We start from the raw sequence: 15557 nt of genomic DNA, 5'->3' as shown, positions 1-15557 counted from the left end.
AGGGAGTTTGAATGTTTTACCTTACTGTAAACTCCTAGAAGAGGAAATAAAACTGCCATTTAAATGTGCTGTTAATGAACTTTCGCATGACTCTGCTATGAATCAGTGAGTTTCAAAATTAAAATTAGTTGGTGTCCTCTAGTCAAAAAACAAAGGCTTCCTCCTTGATTTGATTACACTTTTTTAAATGTTTATTTTTGAGAGAGAGAGAAAGAGACAGAGCTTGAGCGGGGGAGGGGCAGAGAGAGAGGGAGGCAGAAACTGAAGCAGGCTCCAGGCTCTGAGCTGTCAGCACAGAGCCTGATGCAGCGCTGCAACTCATAAACCAGCAGATGATGATGACTTGAGCCAAGCCACCCAGTCGCCCTGATTATACTTTTTTTTTAAAGGACACAAATCTTTTTATTTTTTTTTTATTTTGAGAGAGAGAGAGAGAAAACGCGAGCGAGCGAGAGCAGGGGGAGGGGCAGAGAGAAAGGGAAAGAGAGAAACCCAAACAGGCTCCACACACTGTCAGTGCAGAGGCCCCTACAGGCTCCATTTCAGGACAGCGAGATCATGACCTGAGCCCACTCAGCTACCCCTGCTACCGATTTGATTACATTTTTAACACACGTACATAATTAGCTACTCCCTTAAGAAAAAAACACTCCTTTAAATTTACACCTGTAATATGATGATGAAATGTGAAATGAAATACTGCAATGAATATTAGTCGGTTCGGCTACCAGAGGTATTGTCTCAACAGAGGACTTTGACGTCTGTCGTCTCTGGTAATTTTCACAAAAGCAAGAGGAGAGGCAGTGTCAGTCCTACCCCTGGAAAGCAGCTACTGAAGCCCTGACTGCTCTCAGATCCCGGCACTGCGGGCGAGATGACGTTTACCACGGCGGGGATTTCCGTAGAGGTGACACACGCCACTTCCGGCCGACGGTGAGACTCAGTGACGTGGCTGGCGAAGTCTAGCACGGTACTTCGGACTGGGACACCCGGAGCTGTCAGGTGGCTTCTGGGCAGCCCCGAGGGGAGAAGACTGCGCACCGACTTCAGCAGCAACTGCGAGCCCGGAGCCGGAAGTGCCACGTGTCCCTATTGCGCCTGCGCGGCTCCCGGCTGACAGCCACTTCCGGCCGGGGCCTCTTCTCGTTAGGCTGCCGCCTTTCAGCCGGGTGTTCTCGGCTTCTCCGGTCTGACTCCCAAGCCTCAGCTCCCAGGCCAAGCCGTGGCCGCTGGCGGGCTGGGAAGAATGCCGTGCTGTACCTAAACACTTGATGCACCGCCCTTTCTCCTCCTCGCTACAGTCGAGTCGTTAGCGCCTTCCCTCCCCTTCCAGAAGTGGTCTTTCACCTCTTTGGTTTGGCGCTGTCGCAGACCCCGACCAGCCCCTTCCAACCCCGATACGCACCGTCGTCATGTCCCAGCCGGGGATACCGATCTCCGGCGGCGCCCCAGCCGGCCTCCAGGCCCAGAACGGGGCCGCCTCGGCCTCGGGGTCTCTCTACACCAACGGTAAGTACAGCCCTGGGGCGGGCGGCTGGCGCAGCCTGGGTCCGAGTTCAAGCTGACCTTTGGTTACTGCAGCTGCCTGTGGCAACCGGAGGAGAGGGTAACCTCCCGGCCGGGGGAATGAGCGGGTGATGGTGGGCGGCTAGGCCAAGGAGACGGAGGTGAATATGCAGCCGCAACCCGGGGCTCTTGTTGATGTTTCATGTTTATTCATTCGTTCGCTGAACAATTAATGACCACTTGCTGTATGTAACACCCTGCGTATACATAGGTGAAAAATACAGATTCGATGCATACCTCAGAACTCGCATACAAGACTCATAGTGCCTGTTTATGTGCTTTCTTCCTCCATGCCACTTCACCCTGTCTTCCAGAGAGCAGAGATAGGGGGCTGATTCTTTTCAATTCCGCAGTGCCTACAGTGGGGTGGGGGTCTTAGGCGGAATTGGAGGAGATGAATGAATGATGGTGTTTTGGGGATTCCTGTCTCTCTCTCTATTAATGTTTTTATTTATTTTTGAGACAGAAAGAGAGAGCATGATCAGGGGAGGGGCAGAGAGAGAAGGAGACACAGAATCCGAAGCAGGCTCCGGGCTCTGAGCTGTCAGCACAGAGCCTGACATGGGGTTCGAACTCATCAACCGTGAGATCATGACCTGAGCCAAAGTCGGACGCTTAACCGACTGAGCCACCCAGGCACCCCTTGGGAGTCCTCTTTTAAGGCCTGCTCATCTCTTCCAAAATTTTACCCAAATTGTACATAGGCCACGTGTTCAGTTTTCCAGTTTTGGAGGAATGAAATATTAAATCTCTAGTTTGATTTACAGAGGTCTTTACCTCACTTGAAAAAAGTGGTTAGATACACCTCTGAACCTCCCTTCCACAGCGTACAATGTGGCACTACAATTTGTCATTTGGTGTGAGAGTTGTATAGTTTTATGCTTCTTCTGAGATTCTTTACATTGTCCTACATTGTGATTTGCTAAGCTTACTATAATTATAGTAGAGAAAGAAAGATTTTTTTGCCAACATCTGATTTTGCCAAATTACTGATTTACTTATAAATCTTTGACTTGTGGAAAGAAAACTAATAGAATAAAACTAAAATAAATTGCTCATTGTTAACTAAGATTGTTGTGAAGTTCTGGAAAATAGCCAGTGATTATATTAGCTAATTTACATTATGTTTAGAGAAGACTACTGTTTTCTTTACAAAGAAGGCTCTAAAAGACTTTTAAAAATGTCTATGAGTAGGCAGGTTTTTAGGCAGAAGCAGGAATAAGTATAAGTACTGTAGTGGTGTTAAATTGAATGAATTGTTCTTTCTCATATTTGTGGTAACAGATTAAGTAAACTACGTTTTATTCTAGGCTACTTAGTAACATTTACGGTGGGGATGAAATCATTTTAAGACTTTCACTTTAAGGTAAAAAAAAAAAAACTTAAGCAAAATGTCCTGTGGCTGTGGCTTTTTCTTACAATCCATAAATTGCAATTTTACATGAGTTTTAAATGGCAAATCCTGCAAATATGCGTGTAAGTTTATATGTAATTGTGATAATTTTGAAACATTAAAGGAATTTAGCCACTGCAATGTGTAGTATAAAAGATGTTGTCACTATGATGATTTATTCCTATCCACGGACATTTGTTACACATCTCTTAAGTTCTGTCCTTGGGACTATAAAAGAGAATAAGAAAACAGTCCCTGTACACAGGTTGCCCAGGACCAATTAGGGATTCACTTAGGAAAGGAAATCATAGGACTGCAAATACATACACTTTTTAAAGATACAATTTCGAAAGCCTTTATAATCTCCATTTCTAAAATTTTTTTGTAGAATTAATCTAGTAAAGTGGCTAATGGCCTGTATTGGGTTTCTTTGTTCATCCCACTAATAATAAAGTCAGTAGGGATGTGATAGAGAATTGGAGAAGGCTTTTCTCTAGAAGGTGAAAGAAAAAAGTTCAGTGCTGGAATCTAATTTTATTGGTTAACTCTTTCAAGGCAGTTATTGGTGCTTAAATATTCTTTTGAATATATATATATATTTTTAACGTTTATTTATTTTTTGAGACAGAGAGAGACAGAGCATGAACGGGAGAGGGTCAGAGAGAGGGAGACACAGAATCTGAAACAGGCTCCAGGCTCAGAGCTGTCAGCACAGAGCCTGTCGCGGGGCTCGAACTCACAGACCGCGAGATCATGACCTGAGCCGAAGTCGGCCGCCCAACCGACTGAGCCACCCAGGCGCCCCTCTTTTGAATATTTTTATGCTTTAGATTTAATGTAACTTTTTAAAACCGTGGTTGACACATGTTACATTAGTTTGAGGTGTGCAACATTCTGATTGGACTTTTCTATGTCTCAGGCTGCTCTCACCACCAGTATAGCTACCATCTCTCACCATACAACCCTATTACAACACCACTGACTGTATTTTCTATGCTGTACCTTTGATCACCATAGCTTATTCCATAGATGAAAGCCTGTACCTCCTAAGGTAGCTTTCTTAAATTACATATTACAGTTCAGTTGAATATTCAGATATTTTTTAGATAGTCAAAAGACTGAATAGTTTTTCATTTTTCTGTAACTTCGTATCATATTTTATAGTGTCATTATTTTTTTATTAAATTTTTTTTTAAGTGTTCATTTTTGAAAGAGAGAGTGTGACAGAGTGCTAGTAGGGGAGGAGCAGAGAGAGACTGAGACACAGAACTTGAAGCTGATCTGTCAGCACAGAGCCTGGTGTGGGGCTCAAACCCATGAGCTGTGAGATCATGACCTAAGCCGAAGTCAGATGCTTAACTGAGCCATCCAGGTGCCCCATTATTATTATTATTTTTTATTTTAGAGAGATTAAACTTGGGGGAGAGGGGCAGGGGGAGAGAGAGAATCTTAAGCAGGCCCCACACTCAGCATGGAGCCCTGCCTGGGGCTTGATCCCATAACTGTGCCATCAAGAGCCAAAATCAAGAGTCAGATGCTTAACTGACTGAGCCATGCAGGCACCCCTATGGTGTCATTATATTACATAATTCCTCACACACAAGACATTTTTTTTCTGTAGTGGATTGTTACATGACATTACAATCTAAAGGTTGTCTAGACAGGTTTTTTGAGCCTGTATAGATTTGTGTACACATATTTCCTTTGCAAAAATTGACACTGAAACTGTAAGACTATTTGAACTGGCATATCTTCATCTCATTAGTATGTAATAAGGCTAAAGGCAAATCATGCCTCCCACCTTTTTTTTTTTTTTAAGATAATATTTTTGGGGGTACCTGGGTGGCTCAGTTGGTTAAGTGTCCAACTTTGGTCCAGGTCATGAGCTTGCATTTCGTGGGTTCGAGCCCTGTTTCAGGCTCTATGTTGACAGCTCAGAGCCTGGAGCCTGCTTCAGATTCTGTGTCTCCCTCTGTCTGTCTGCCCCTCCTCCATCCATGCTCTGTCTCTGTCTCTGTCTTTGTCTTTGTCTCTGTCTCTGTCTCTGTGTCTCTCAAAAATAAACATTAAAAAAATTAAAAAAAAAAAAAAATATATATATATATTTTTAAGTAATGTCTGTATCCAGTGTGAGGCTTGAACTCGCAACCCTGAGATCAAGGGTTACATGCTCCATGGACTAAGGCAGACAGGTGCTCCTCATGACTCCTACTTTTTTTGTTTTTAATGTTTATTTTTGAGAGAGACAGCACTAGCTGGGGAGGTGCGGGGGGTACGGAGGTAGACAGGATTTAAAGCAGGCTCCATGCTGACAGCAGCAAGCCCTATGTGGGGCTCGAACTCAGGAACTGTGAGATCATGGACGCTCAACCGACTGAGCCACCCAGGCACCCCCACTTTTTTTTTAGTTTGTTTGTTTATTTATTTAGAGAGTGCGTGTGCACGCGTGCAAGCTGGGGAAGAGGAGAGAGATGGGGGAGAGAATCCCAAGCAGGCTCTGCACTGTCAGCTTGAAACCGGATGTGGGGCTCTAACTCACAAACTGTGAGATCATGACCTGAGCCAAAACCAAGAGTCCAACGCTTAACTCACCGATGCACTTAGGCGCCCCTGACTCCCACTTTTAATTAGTTTAATTGACTATTTGGGTCAGCTTGCTAAGGCAAGCAAGTTTTATTAATTTTATGCAGTTTTATTAATTTTATGTGTTGCAATATTTATGTAATAATCACTTTTTCCCATGTAGATTAAAGGTGAGAAGGATATTTGCCCTTCTCTGTCCCACCCAGATTTTCCTGTTGTATTGTTATTTTATAAAATAACATCTGTCTGCCTGCTAGACTGTGAATCCTGTGATAACAAGGATATTTATCTGCTTTTGCACATCATCCTTTCTCTAGCTCTCCACATGGTGTCTAGCATATTAGAAATTAACCAGTTTTATTGAATGAAAGTTTTAGAATTGGGTATTTTGCAATTTAAGTCACTAAATCCGTATTCACTTAGTATAAGATTAGAGCTTAATTCCAACTCCTTTTCTGGTGAATTTTTCCATGGATTTTTTTTTTTTTTTTTTTTACAACATTAGCAGTTAAAATAATAGAATTTTGCTGGGGCGGGGCTGGTATTGTTTGGTCATCAATTTAAATGCTAAGACTTGTGCTCCTATCTGTATTGTAGGCATGATGGAAATGTAGATGTTTTTTAGTTTCACTATGATGTAAACCATGTTTATGCCTGTGTACTTGATATAAGAAGTCTTTAGTCATGATTAAACCATGCTATGAATAAAATTGGTATGTGGTCTGTAGCAATGATTGTTGTGGCCCTTTCATGTTTTCAGTGGGGGGCAGTAACTTTGGACTTCCATAAAGTCTTTGTATATGTCTATGAAAACTTAAGGTGTTGAACTTCTTGTTTTTCTCTGCTGATGGACTGGAAGTTCCTGAAAGACAATTGTAACCATAAGAATTAACATTTATTGTTTACTTACTCCATGCCCAGTGCTAGGTTGCATTATCTGCATCATCTCATTTAATCCTCACAACAGCCCTATGGAGTAAGAACTGTTATGTACTGACGAGGAAACTGTAATGAGTGGGCAAGGAACTAGTTCAAAGTCACACAGATAATAAATTGTGGATCCTAGCTTCAAACCTAGGAGGTCTCATTTAACTACTGTTACTCAGTTTATCTGGTTTGTTATCTCTGAATCCCAGGACCTAGCATCTTGAATTAGATTCTCAATCAAGGATCAGAACATTTTCTTGTATTTCTTGGTGTAGGTGGATGCATATAATTGTAGTAAGTATTTGCTGATATTTTTTAAACCTTCCACCTAGTTTATTTTCTTTTGGATTATAATTAATATATGACCTGACCCTTACCTTTTGTTAGTATATAGTCAATTTCTTTGACTATTTCAGCATCACATTTCATAAATGTCTTCTAGATCCTGAAATTGAGCCTCCCTCCGCTTAAATTCCTTGCATTTGCTTTTCTCTTTCCATTGTTTCCTTAAAGCCCTTATTTTTAGTGACTGACCCACAAGTTGTATTCATTCAATGGCATCCATTTGTTGCACTTGTAGTTTCAGTTGGTCAGCTCTTTAAGTGATCAGAATATATTCTGATGTGTGGGGTGACGTGATGAATCAAAAAAATTTTCCCTTCAAACCTGTTGTATTTAAAAGCATATACACCTGGGACACCTGGGTGGCTCATTTAGTTAAGCATTTGACTCTTGATTATGGCTCGGGTCGTGATATCACTATTCGTGAGTTCAAGCCCTGCATCAAACTCTGTGCCAACAGGGCCGAGACTGCTTGTGATTCTCTCTCCCTCTTTCTCTGTTCCTCCCCCTGCTTGTGCACTCTCTTTCTCAAAATAGATAAATATAGTCTAAAAAAAAAAAACACATACACACAAAAAAGGAACTTTTCAAGGTTTAAGAAATGTATTGCTATCTAAAATGTGATTTTTTTAATGATTTTTAAAATTTAGTTTTATTTTTTGTTTAAATTTTTTTTTTTTAACATTGAGAGAGAGAGAGCAAGAGAGAGACAGTGTGAGTGGGGGAGGGGCAGAGAGAGAGGGAGACACAGAATCCAAAGCTATCGGCACAGAGCCCAATGCGGGGCTTGAACCCACAAACCATGAGATCATGACCTGAGCCAAAGTCAGACGCTTAACCGACTGAGCCACTCAGACACCCCCTCTTTTTTTTAATTTTAGAGATGCAAGTGAGAGTGAGTGCCGGAGCGGGACACAGAGAGAGAGGGAGAGAGAATGAGAATCTTAAGGCTCCATGCTCAGTACAGAGCCCAAGGCAAGGCTCAATTCCACGACCCTGGGATCATGACCTGAGCTGAAATCAGGAGTTGGACGCTCAATTGACTGAGCTATTCAGGCCCCACTAAAATGTGATATTTTTGAATACTTGGTTACTTTTCTCTTTTTTTTATACTTACATGAAATAATTTGAATTGGTCATTAAGTTGGATTCATGTATGATAGGTGGAAAGTATAAACTGTCCTTGGTAAATATTAGCTCCATATGTATTTACTGAATGGATTAATGAATGAATTGCTTAAGAATACAAAGATCGTAAGTCTTTTTCTTACCTGAAATTTGAGGGGAAACCATGCCGGACTACATCTCTTCCTCTTACTATTAAATTTGCATGAAAGGGGTAGTTTATTCAGTGTGCTTTTGTGACTGTTGAGTAGGCTTTCTTGAAGAAACTTTTAAAATCATAATTTGCTTAGCATTCATTGGGATAGTATGCAGAAGTATCTCAGTTTTTGCATGCTAGATTTCACGAATAATCATGTATCAATAATTTTTCAAATCAGTGGTTTTTAAACTTTATAAAGTTTCATTCTGAAGTACCTGAGAACCATGACTACATGGAAGTTTTACTAATGCAGATTCTGGGATCCCATTGAGTACACTAGGAATTTATAAAGGTGGGACCTATGATTACTTTGATTCTGAAGCTGCTGTTTGGGTAATTGAGAAGTGGTCATTTGCTTTTATTTTATTCTTTTTTTTTTTTTTAACATTTATTCATTTTTGAGAGTGAGAGAGACAGAGCATGAGTGGGGGAGGGACAGAGAGAGAGGGAGACACAAAATCTGAAACAGGCTTCAGGCTCTGATCTGTCACCACAGAGCCCGACACGGGGCTCGAACTCACGGACCGCGAGATCATAACCTGAGCCGAAGTTGGATGCTTAACCAACTGAGCCACCCAGGCACCCCATGGAACTTTTGATATCATGGAGAAGAGTTTCCCCAAAAGTAACTGACAGTGTTTTTACACTTATCAAAACTTAGTGTCCTGATAGAAAACTGGTAAAATCAGGGCAGGGAGATACTGGGAGATACAAGAACAAATACCATGTTATTCTTAGTTTTGTTTGATGAGTACTTTTTTTTTTAATGTTTTTATTTATTTTTGAGATAGAGACAGAGCCTGAGTGGGGGAGGGACAGAGAGAGGAGACACAGAATCCGAAGCAGGCTTCAGGCTCCAAGCTGTCAGCACAGGGCCTGACGTGGGGCTCGAACGCATGGACTGCAAGATCATGACCTGAGCTGAAGCTGGACGCTTAACCGACTGAGCCACCCAGGCGCCCCTCATCTGGTTTTGTTTTAATCTCTTGTTTGGTTCTTTGCCTGTTTACCCTCTCTGAATTTGGCTTCTACTTCCACACGCATCCCAAAACAACCCTAAACAAGGCCACAAAGGACTTTTTGGTTACTAAGTACAAAAAATGTTTTTTCAATTCTCATTGTATTTTTCAAGCAGCAACTGATAACCTTTACCACTACTTGTTTTCATTTCAGACCCTTCTGGTTTGTTTGCTACTTTTTTAACAGTAATATTCTCAATATTTCCACCTTTTTTGATTGCCTTTTCCTTCGGTCTCTCTTTTTTTTTTTTAATTTTTTAAGTTTACATATTTTGAGAGAGAGAAAGCACACATGTGGGTGGGGAGGGGCAGAGAGGAGAGAGAATGCAAAGTAGGCTCCGTGCTGTCAGCGAGTTGTTGAGGGGCTCATCTCAAGAACCATGAGAGCATGATCTGAGCTAAAATCAGGAGTCAGATGCCTAACCACCTGAACCACTCAGGTGCCCCTCTTCTCTTTCTTAAATGTTGGTGTTCCTCAGGGTTCTGACCTGGTTCTCTTCTTTTTCTTTCTTGCTTTTTAAAAATATATAACAATAAGGGTGCCTGGGTGATTCAGTACAGCATGTGACTTTTGATCTCAGAGTTTTGAGTTTGAGCCCTACGTTCAGTGTAGAGATTATGCTAAAAAAGTAAATAAATGAACTTAAAGTCTTCAAGAAAATAACAAATATTATTTCACATAATTTCTGTGGCTGGGTTTCTTCTTTCCTTACTCTATATATACTCTCTGGATATCATTAATTCCCATGGTATCAAATGTTATGCGTATGCCAGTGATTACCAAAGTTATATCATAAGCTGAAACCCATCTCTTTGGCTGCAAATAGCTGTCTTTCTGTTGTACCTCTGTGCTTGGATTTCTTGGTACCAACTGAAAGTATGTTTTTATTTATTTATTATTTTTTTTAATTTTATTTTTTTAAAATTTATATCCAAATTAGTTAGCATATAGTGCAACAATGATTTCATGGATTTCATGGATTATGCCCCTTACCCATTTAGCCCATCCCCCATACCAACCCCCTCCAGTAACCCTCTGTTTGTTCTCCATATTTAAGAGTCTCTTATGCTTTGTCCCCCTCCCTGTTTTTATATTATTTTTGTTTCCCTTTCCTTGTGTTCACTTGTTTTGTCTTTGAAAGTGCTCATGAGTGAAGTCATTGATATTTGTCTTTATCTGACTAATTTCACTTAGCATAATACCCTCCAGTTCCATTCACGTAGTTGCAAATGGCAAGATTTCATTCCTTTTTATTGCCGAGTAATACCCCATTGTATAGATATACCACATCTTCTTTATCCGTTCAGCCATCAATGGACAGTTGGGGTTCTTTCCATACTTTGGCTATTGTTGATAGTGCTGCTATAAACATTGGGGTGCATGTGTCCCTTCGAAACAGCACACCTGTATCCCTTGGATAAATACCTAGTAGTGCAATTGCTGGGTCATAGGGTACTTCTATTTTTAATTTTTTGAGGAACCTCCATATTGTTTTCCAGAGTGGCTGCACCAGCTTGCATTCTCAGCAAGTATGTTTAATTTTCCAGCCCCTCTTCCTTTTGCTATTCTCTGCCTTCTCCAATTCTTTTCTTCTCCTTCTATCCAGTGAATGGCACTGTCATCCACGGAGTTGTTCAGGTTAGAATCTGGAGAGTTAACCTTGATTGCTTCCCCTTTTCAGTTCACATCAGTTCACATATTCAGTTCCACGTCAAATCCTATCAGTTCTATTTCTTCAGTTTTTTAAAACTTAAGTAATGTACAGGTATTAAACATTTCTTTGTAGCCCAAATGTTAAATTATTTTTTATAAAATGTATATGCAAACACAAAACTAGCCATAAATTTCATATGTTAATAGCTGGAGTGCAATGTAAAACCTAAACAAATTAAAATAAAAACATCTACAAAAGCAGTACAGTTCAAAGTTAAAACATTAAGTAATGTGATGGGTTATGTTTGACTGAAGCCAAAATTGATTGGATTGTTTTTATTTTGAACATGTTGGAACATCATTTGCATGATTATCATAGTCACTGTTTTTCTCTTTTCTTTCATTTACTTTTTGTTTTTTAATGTTTTTAAGGTTTATTTATTTTTGAGAGAGAGAGAGCACGAGTGGGGAAGGGGCAGAGAGAGAGGGAGACACAATCCGAAGCAAGGTCCAGGCTTTGAGCTGTGAGCCCAGAGCCCCATGCACTTCTAACCCACAAACCATGAAATCATGACCTGAGCTGAAGTCAGACACTTAACTGACTGAGCCACCCAGGCACCCCTGTTTTTTCTTTTTAAAGATGAGACTTATTTTCACTTGTCAGTGAGGAAGAATTTTCTTTCTACCCTGTTAGTTTTGGTGTTTGGGGGCCTGTGAATTAAAGTGGCAAGAGACAGATCAACAAGAGAAGAGACATAATTTTCATATGTATCATGAGAGTTTACAAAAATGTGACTCAAGGAGGCAAATAAATAGACTTTAGGACTTATGTATCATCTTAATAGGGGAAGGGGAGAGAGAGAAGGGTGCTTATGGGAAAACAAATGATTTTAGGAAAGATAAATGGGACCTTAGTAGAATACATGGGAAATTTGGTAGTTCTGTGACAATGCATGTTTAGGGGTGGTGTGGAGACTTCTCATCATGTGATAAGAGTCCATCATTTCTGGTTGTTCCTGGGTTGGAGATTTATGATAATTGAATTCCTTAGAGTTCTTTTGGGAGACTCTGCATTTAGGTGAATAAGAGATTTCAGGAAGGGGCGCCTGGGTGGCTCACTCGGTTAAACATCCAGCTTCAGCTCAGGTCATGATCTTGCCGCAAGTTCCAGTCTTGAGTCCGGCTCTCTGCTGTCAGCACAGAGCCCAGTTCAGAATCTCTGTCTCCCTCTCTCTCTGCCCCTTCCTCATTCATATTCTATCTTTCTCAAAAATAAGCAAACATTGGGGCACCTGGGTGACTCTGTTGAGCATCTGACTTCAGGTCATGATTTCGGAGTTTGTGGGTTTAAGCCCCGTGTCAGGTTTTGTGCTGACAGTATAGAGCCTGGAGTCTGCTTTGGATTCTGTGTCTCCTTCTCTCTGTGCCCCTCCCCTGCTTGTGCTCTTTCTCTGAAAACTAAAACAAATATTAAAAAAATTTTTTTAAAAACATTAAAAAAAAGATTTCAGCAACTCATGCCCTTTGCTCAAAATAACTTGTATGCCACAGTGGGGTGTTCTGGACCCATTCATAATCCCTAATCTATTATTTTGATGGGTTACTTAGTTTATTAATGACTTCAGAATTAAAATATTAAAATCCTTTTTTTTTTTAATTGAGGAGAGGGCACAAGTGAGCATGGATGGAGAGAGAATCTCATGAGAGGCAGAGAGAGAAGTGGGGCTCACCTTAAGTGGGCAGGAGCTCACTCGATGCGGGACTTGAACTCACTAACCCGTGAGATCATGACCTGAGTGGAAGTCAGATGCTTAACTGGCTTAAATCCTTTTAAGTAAGCTCTAGGCCCAGAGGGGGGCTTGAACTCACAACCCCAAGATCAAAAGTCACATGCTCTTCTAACTGAGCCACCCAGGCCCCCCTTATTTTGTGCATTTTGATGATGCATGGCTTTTACTTGCCTTAAAGGCCTTTCAACATTAGCCGATGATAAAACAGTAAATAAAAATATGAAGTGGGCCATGAAATCTTGTGATAAGACTAGGCTGTGAGATGTCTGTTTCTATTCGCATGACCCACAATGTGCTTATGAATTAACTTTTTACAAATGTTTTTATTGAGTCAAACATCTCTGTATTCCCACTGCTGCTGTTTAGTCAATCATTTCTTGCCTGGACTACAGCTGTAGACTCCTTTCAATCTCTTATTTCTCCTCTAATCTCCAAGAGGTTCTTTTATGTGCACATTTATACTGTCCCACTGGTAGCCTTTCCAAAGCTCCCCATTGCCTTTAGGCTCAAATCCAAACTCTTTGAGGGTGTAGTTTAAACTCCTGTTTCACTTTAGACATTTGACTCAGTCACTTGACTTTTGTTCTGGCAGACTGAACTTCTTTCACAATGCCCTTTCATGACCACAGGCTGTTACACATGTTGCTCCCTTTTCTGGAAACACTATTTTCTAAAAATTATTTTATTTATTTATTTATTTACTTAGTTGATTAATTATTGAGAAGGCGGGGGGCGGGGAGGAGTGACGAGAGGGGCAGGGAGAGGGAGAGAGAAAGAATCCTTAGCAGGCTCTGCAGTGTCAGCGCAGAGCCTGACACAGGGCTCAAACTCATGAACCATGAGATCATGACCTGAGCTAAAGTTGGATGCTTCACCTACTGAGCCACCCAGGAGTCCCTCTGGAAACACTCTTGGCACTCTTTTTCCTGGAACTAACTTCGATGATCTCTTAAGATCTTAGCTGAGGGGCGCCTGGGTGGCTCAGTTGGTTAAGCGTCCGACTAAGACTCAGGTCATGATCTCGCAGTTTGTGAGTTCAAGCCCTGCATCGGGCTCTGTGCTGACAGCTCAGAGCCTGGAGCCTGCTTTGTATTCTGTGTCTCCTCTCTGCTCCTCCCATGCTCATGCTCTCTCTCTGTCTCTCAATAATAAATAAATGTTAAAAAAAATTAAAAAAAAAAAAAAAGATCTTAGCTGAAACTTGACTTCCTCAGGAAACCATCTTTGTTACCTTTCTGCCTTCAGTTTAGCCCAAGCGCTGCTTCCTTGTGCTCTCATAGTGTCCTGAAGTTGCCACTATCACATCATTTTCTGTTGCCCTTGCCTGGTTCTTTGTCTTCCAATGTGGATGGTGAGCTCCTTGAGGGCAGGGTTGGAGTGGGCCTTACCTTTGTTTCCTCCAAAGATATTTGGTAAAATATGTCTTTTCAATGAGGGAATTAATAGAATATTGTTAACCATTTGACATAAAATGAATAATTAGCCTAAGTATAGCATCAGTCTTTAAATGAAAGACTGGAAAAACAAGATTAGTTTAGATGAAACTATTTGGTTTATTGGTAACAGACTTAAGGTGAGTGCTGCAGCGTTAAGGACACAAATACATGTTTCTTAAATGAAAAGAGCAAGCATTTATTTTATACTAATTGTATGAGAAACATCATAAATGTTTCATAGAAATCTCATTCTTACATTGTATTAAATTTTATTGTTGCTGTAACATTACCACAAATTTGGTGGCTTAAAACAACACAAAATTGTCATAGTTGTGAAGGTCAGAAACCTGAAGTAGTACATCAGGGCTGCATTCCTTATCAGAAAATGTTTTGTCTTTTCCAACTTCTGGAGGCTGTCCTTGATCCTTGACTCATGCCCCCTACCATCTTTAAAGCCACTGATGCCCTGTCAAGTCTTTCTCCATATAGTATCATTCTGACCCTGACTCCTGCCTTCCTCTTTCACCCTTGTGATTACATTGGGGCCACCCAAATAGTCTCAAATAATCTTCCTATCTCAAGGTCACTTGATCAGCAGCCTTAGTTCTTTTCTTTTCTTTAAAGTTTATTTATTTATTTTGAGAGAGATACGGGGAGCACATGAGCAGGGGGGGGGACAGAGAGGGAGGGAGAGAGAGAGAGAACCCCAAGCAGTCTCCACACTGTCAGCATAGAGCCAGATGCCGGGTTCAAACTCATGAACCATGAGATCATGATGACCTGAGGTAAAACCCAGAGTCTGATGCTTCACCAGCTGAGCCACCCAGCCGCTGCTTAGCAACCTTAATTCTGTCTCCTATCTTAAATTGTTTTTTGGCATGTAACCTATTTACACATCCTAGGGATTATGATATAGACATATTTGGGGGGTCATTTTTCTTCCTACTATACACATGAATGCTATAATTTAGCTGCTTTTACTCTTCCTGTTTTATAGATGAGGAAAGTAAGTCTAGAAAGGTTAAATAAATATCTTGCGGGGCGCCTGGGTGGCTTGGTCAGTTAAGCGTCCGACTTCGGCTCAGGTCACGATCATGCGGTCTGTGAGTTCGAGCCCCGCGTCGGGCTCTGTGCTGACAGCTCAGAGCCTGGAGCCTGTTTCGGATCCTGTGTCTCCCTCTCTGTCTGCTCCTCCCCTGTTCATGCTCTGTCTCTCTCTGTCTCAAAAATAAATAAACGTTAAAAAAAAAAAATATCTTGCTCAAGGACACTTAGTAAAAGTCAAGGCCAGAATTTACTCTTGGACATTTTTTCCCAGTTTGTGCTCTTAATTACTACTTTATAATGCCTCTTTCCATATACATTTCATATAGAGTGACCTTGTACTATCAGGAAGTTGATTGTGTAGGAGTTATAACATTTTTTTAGATAGTTTTTTATATCTTAGAGATTGAATATGCACTACACTGTGGAGTTAGACTATATAGAAAATGACTAGGGCTTCAGTGAGCTGTGTGGACTTT

General features: G+C 41.0%; 1 protein-coding gene across 3 annotated transcripts in view; it reads left to right on the top strand.

Annotated features, from left to right (window-relative positions):
• The first annotated feature begins 581 nt into the window (after positions 1-581).
• SEC24A (SEC24 homolog A, COPII coat complex component) overlaps positions 582-15557 on the top strand; it is a 70804-nt gene continuing 55828 nt past the window's right edge. The window contains exon 1 of one of the 3 annotated variants that reach the window (XM_019421964.2): positions 582-1509. In XM_019421964.2, coding sequence (XP_019277509.1) covers positions 1413-1509 — 97 coding nt within the window. In that variant the 5' untranslated portion in view covers positions 582-1412. The remainder of the gene's footprint in view (positions 1510-15557) is intronic. The other 2 variants (XM_019421962.2, XM_019421963.2) reach the window with 2 other exon arrangements.

The sequence above is a fragment of the Panthera pardus genome, unplaced genomic scaffold (assembly GCF_024362965.1).
Source record: "Panthera pardus isolate Hobbes unplaced genomic scaffold, ASM2436296v1 HiC_scaffold_2, whole genome shotgun sequence".
NCBI lineage: Eukaryota > Metazoa > Chordata > Mammalia > Carnivora > Felidae > Panthera > Panthera pardus.
Note: the sequence above shows the minus strand (reverse complement) of the source record. Positions and strands in the feature narration are given on the sequence as shown.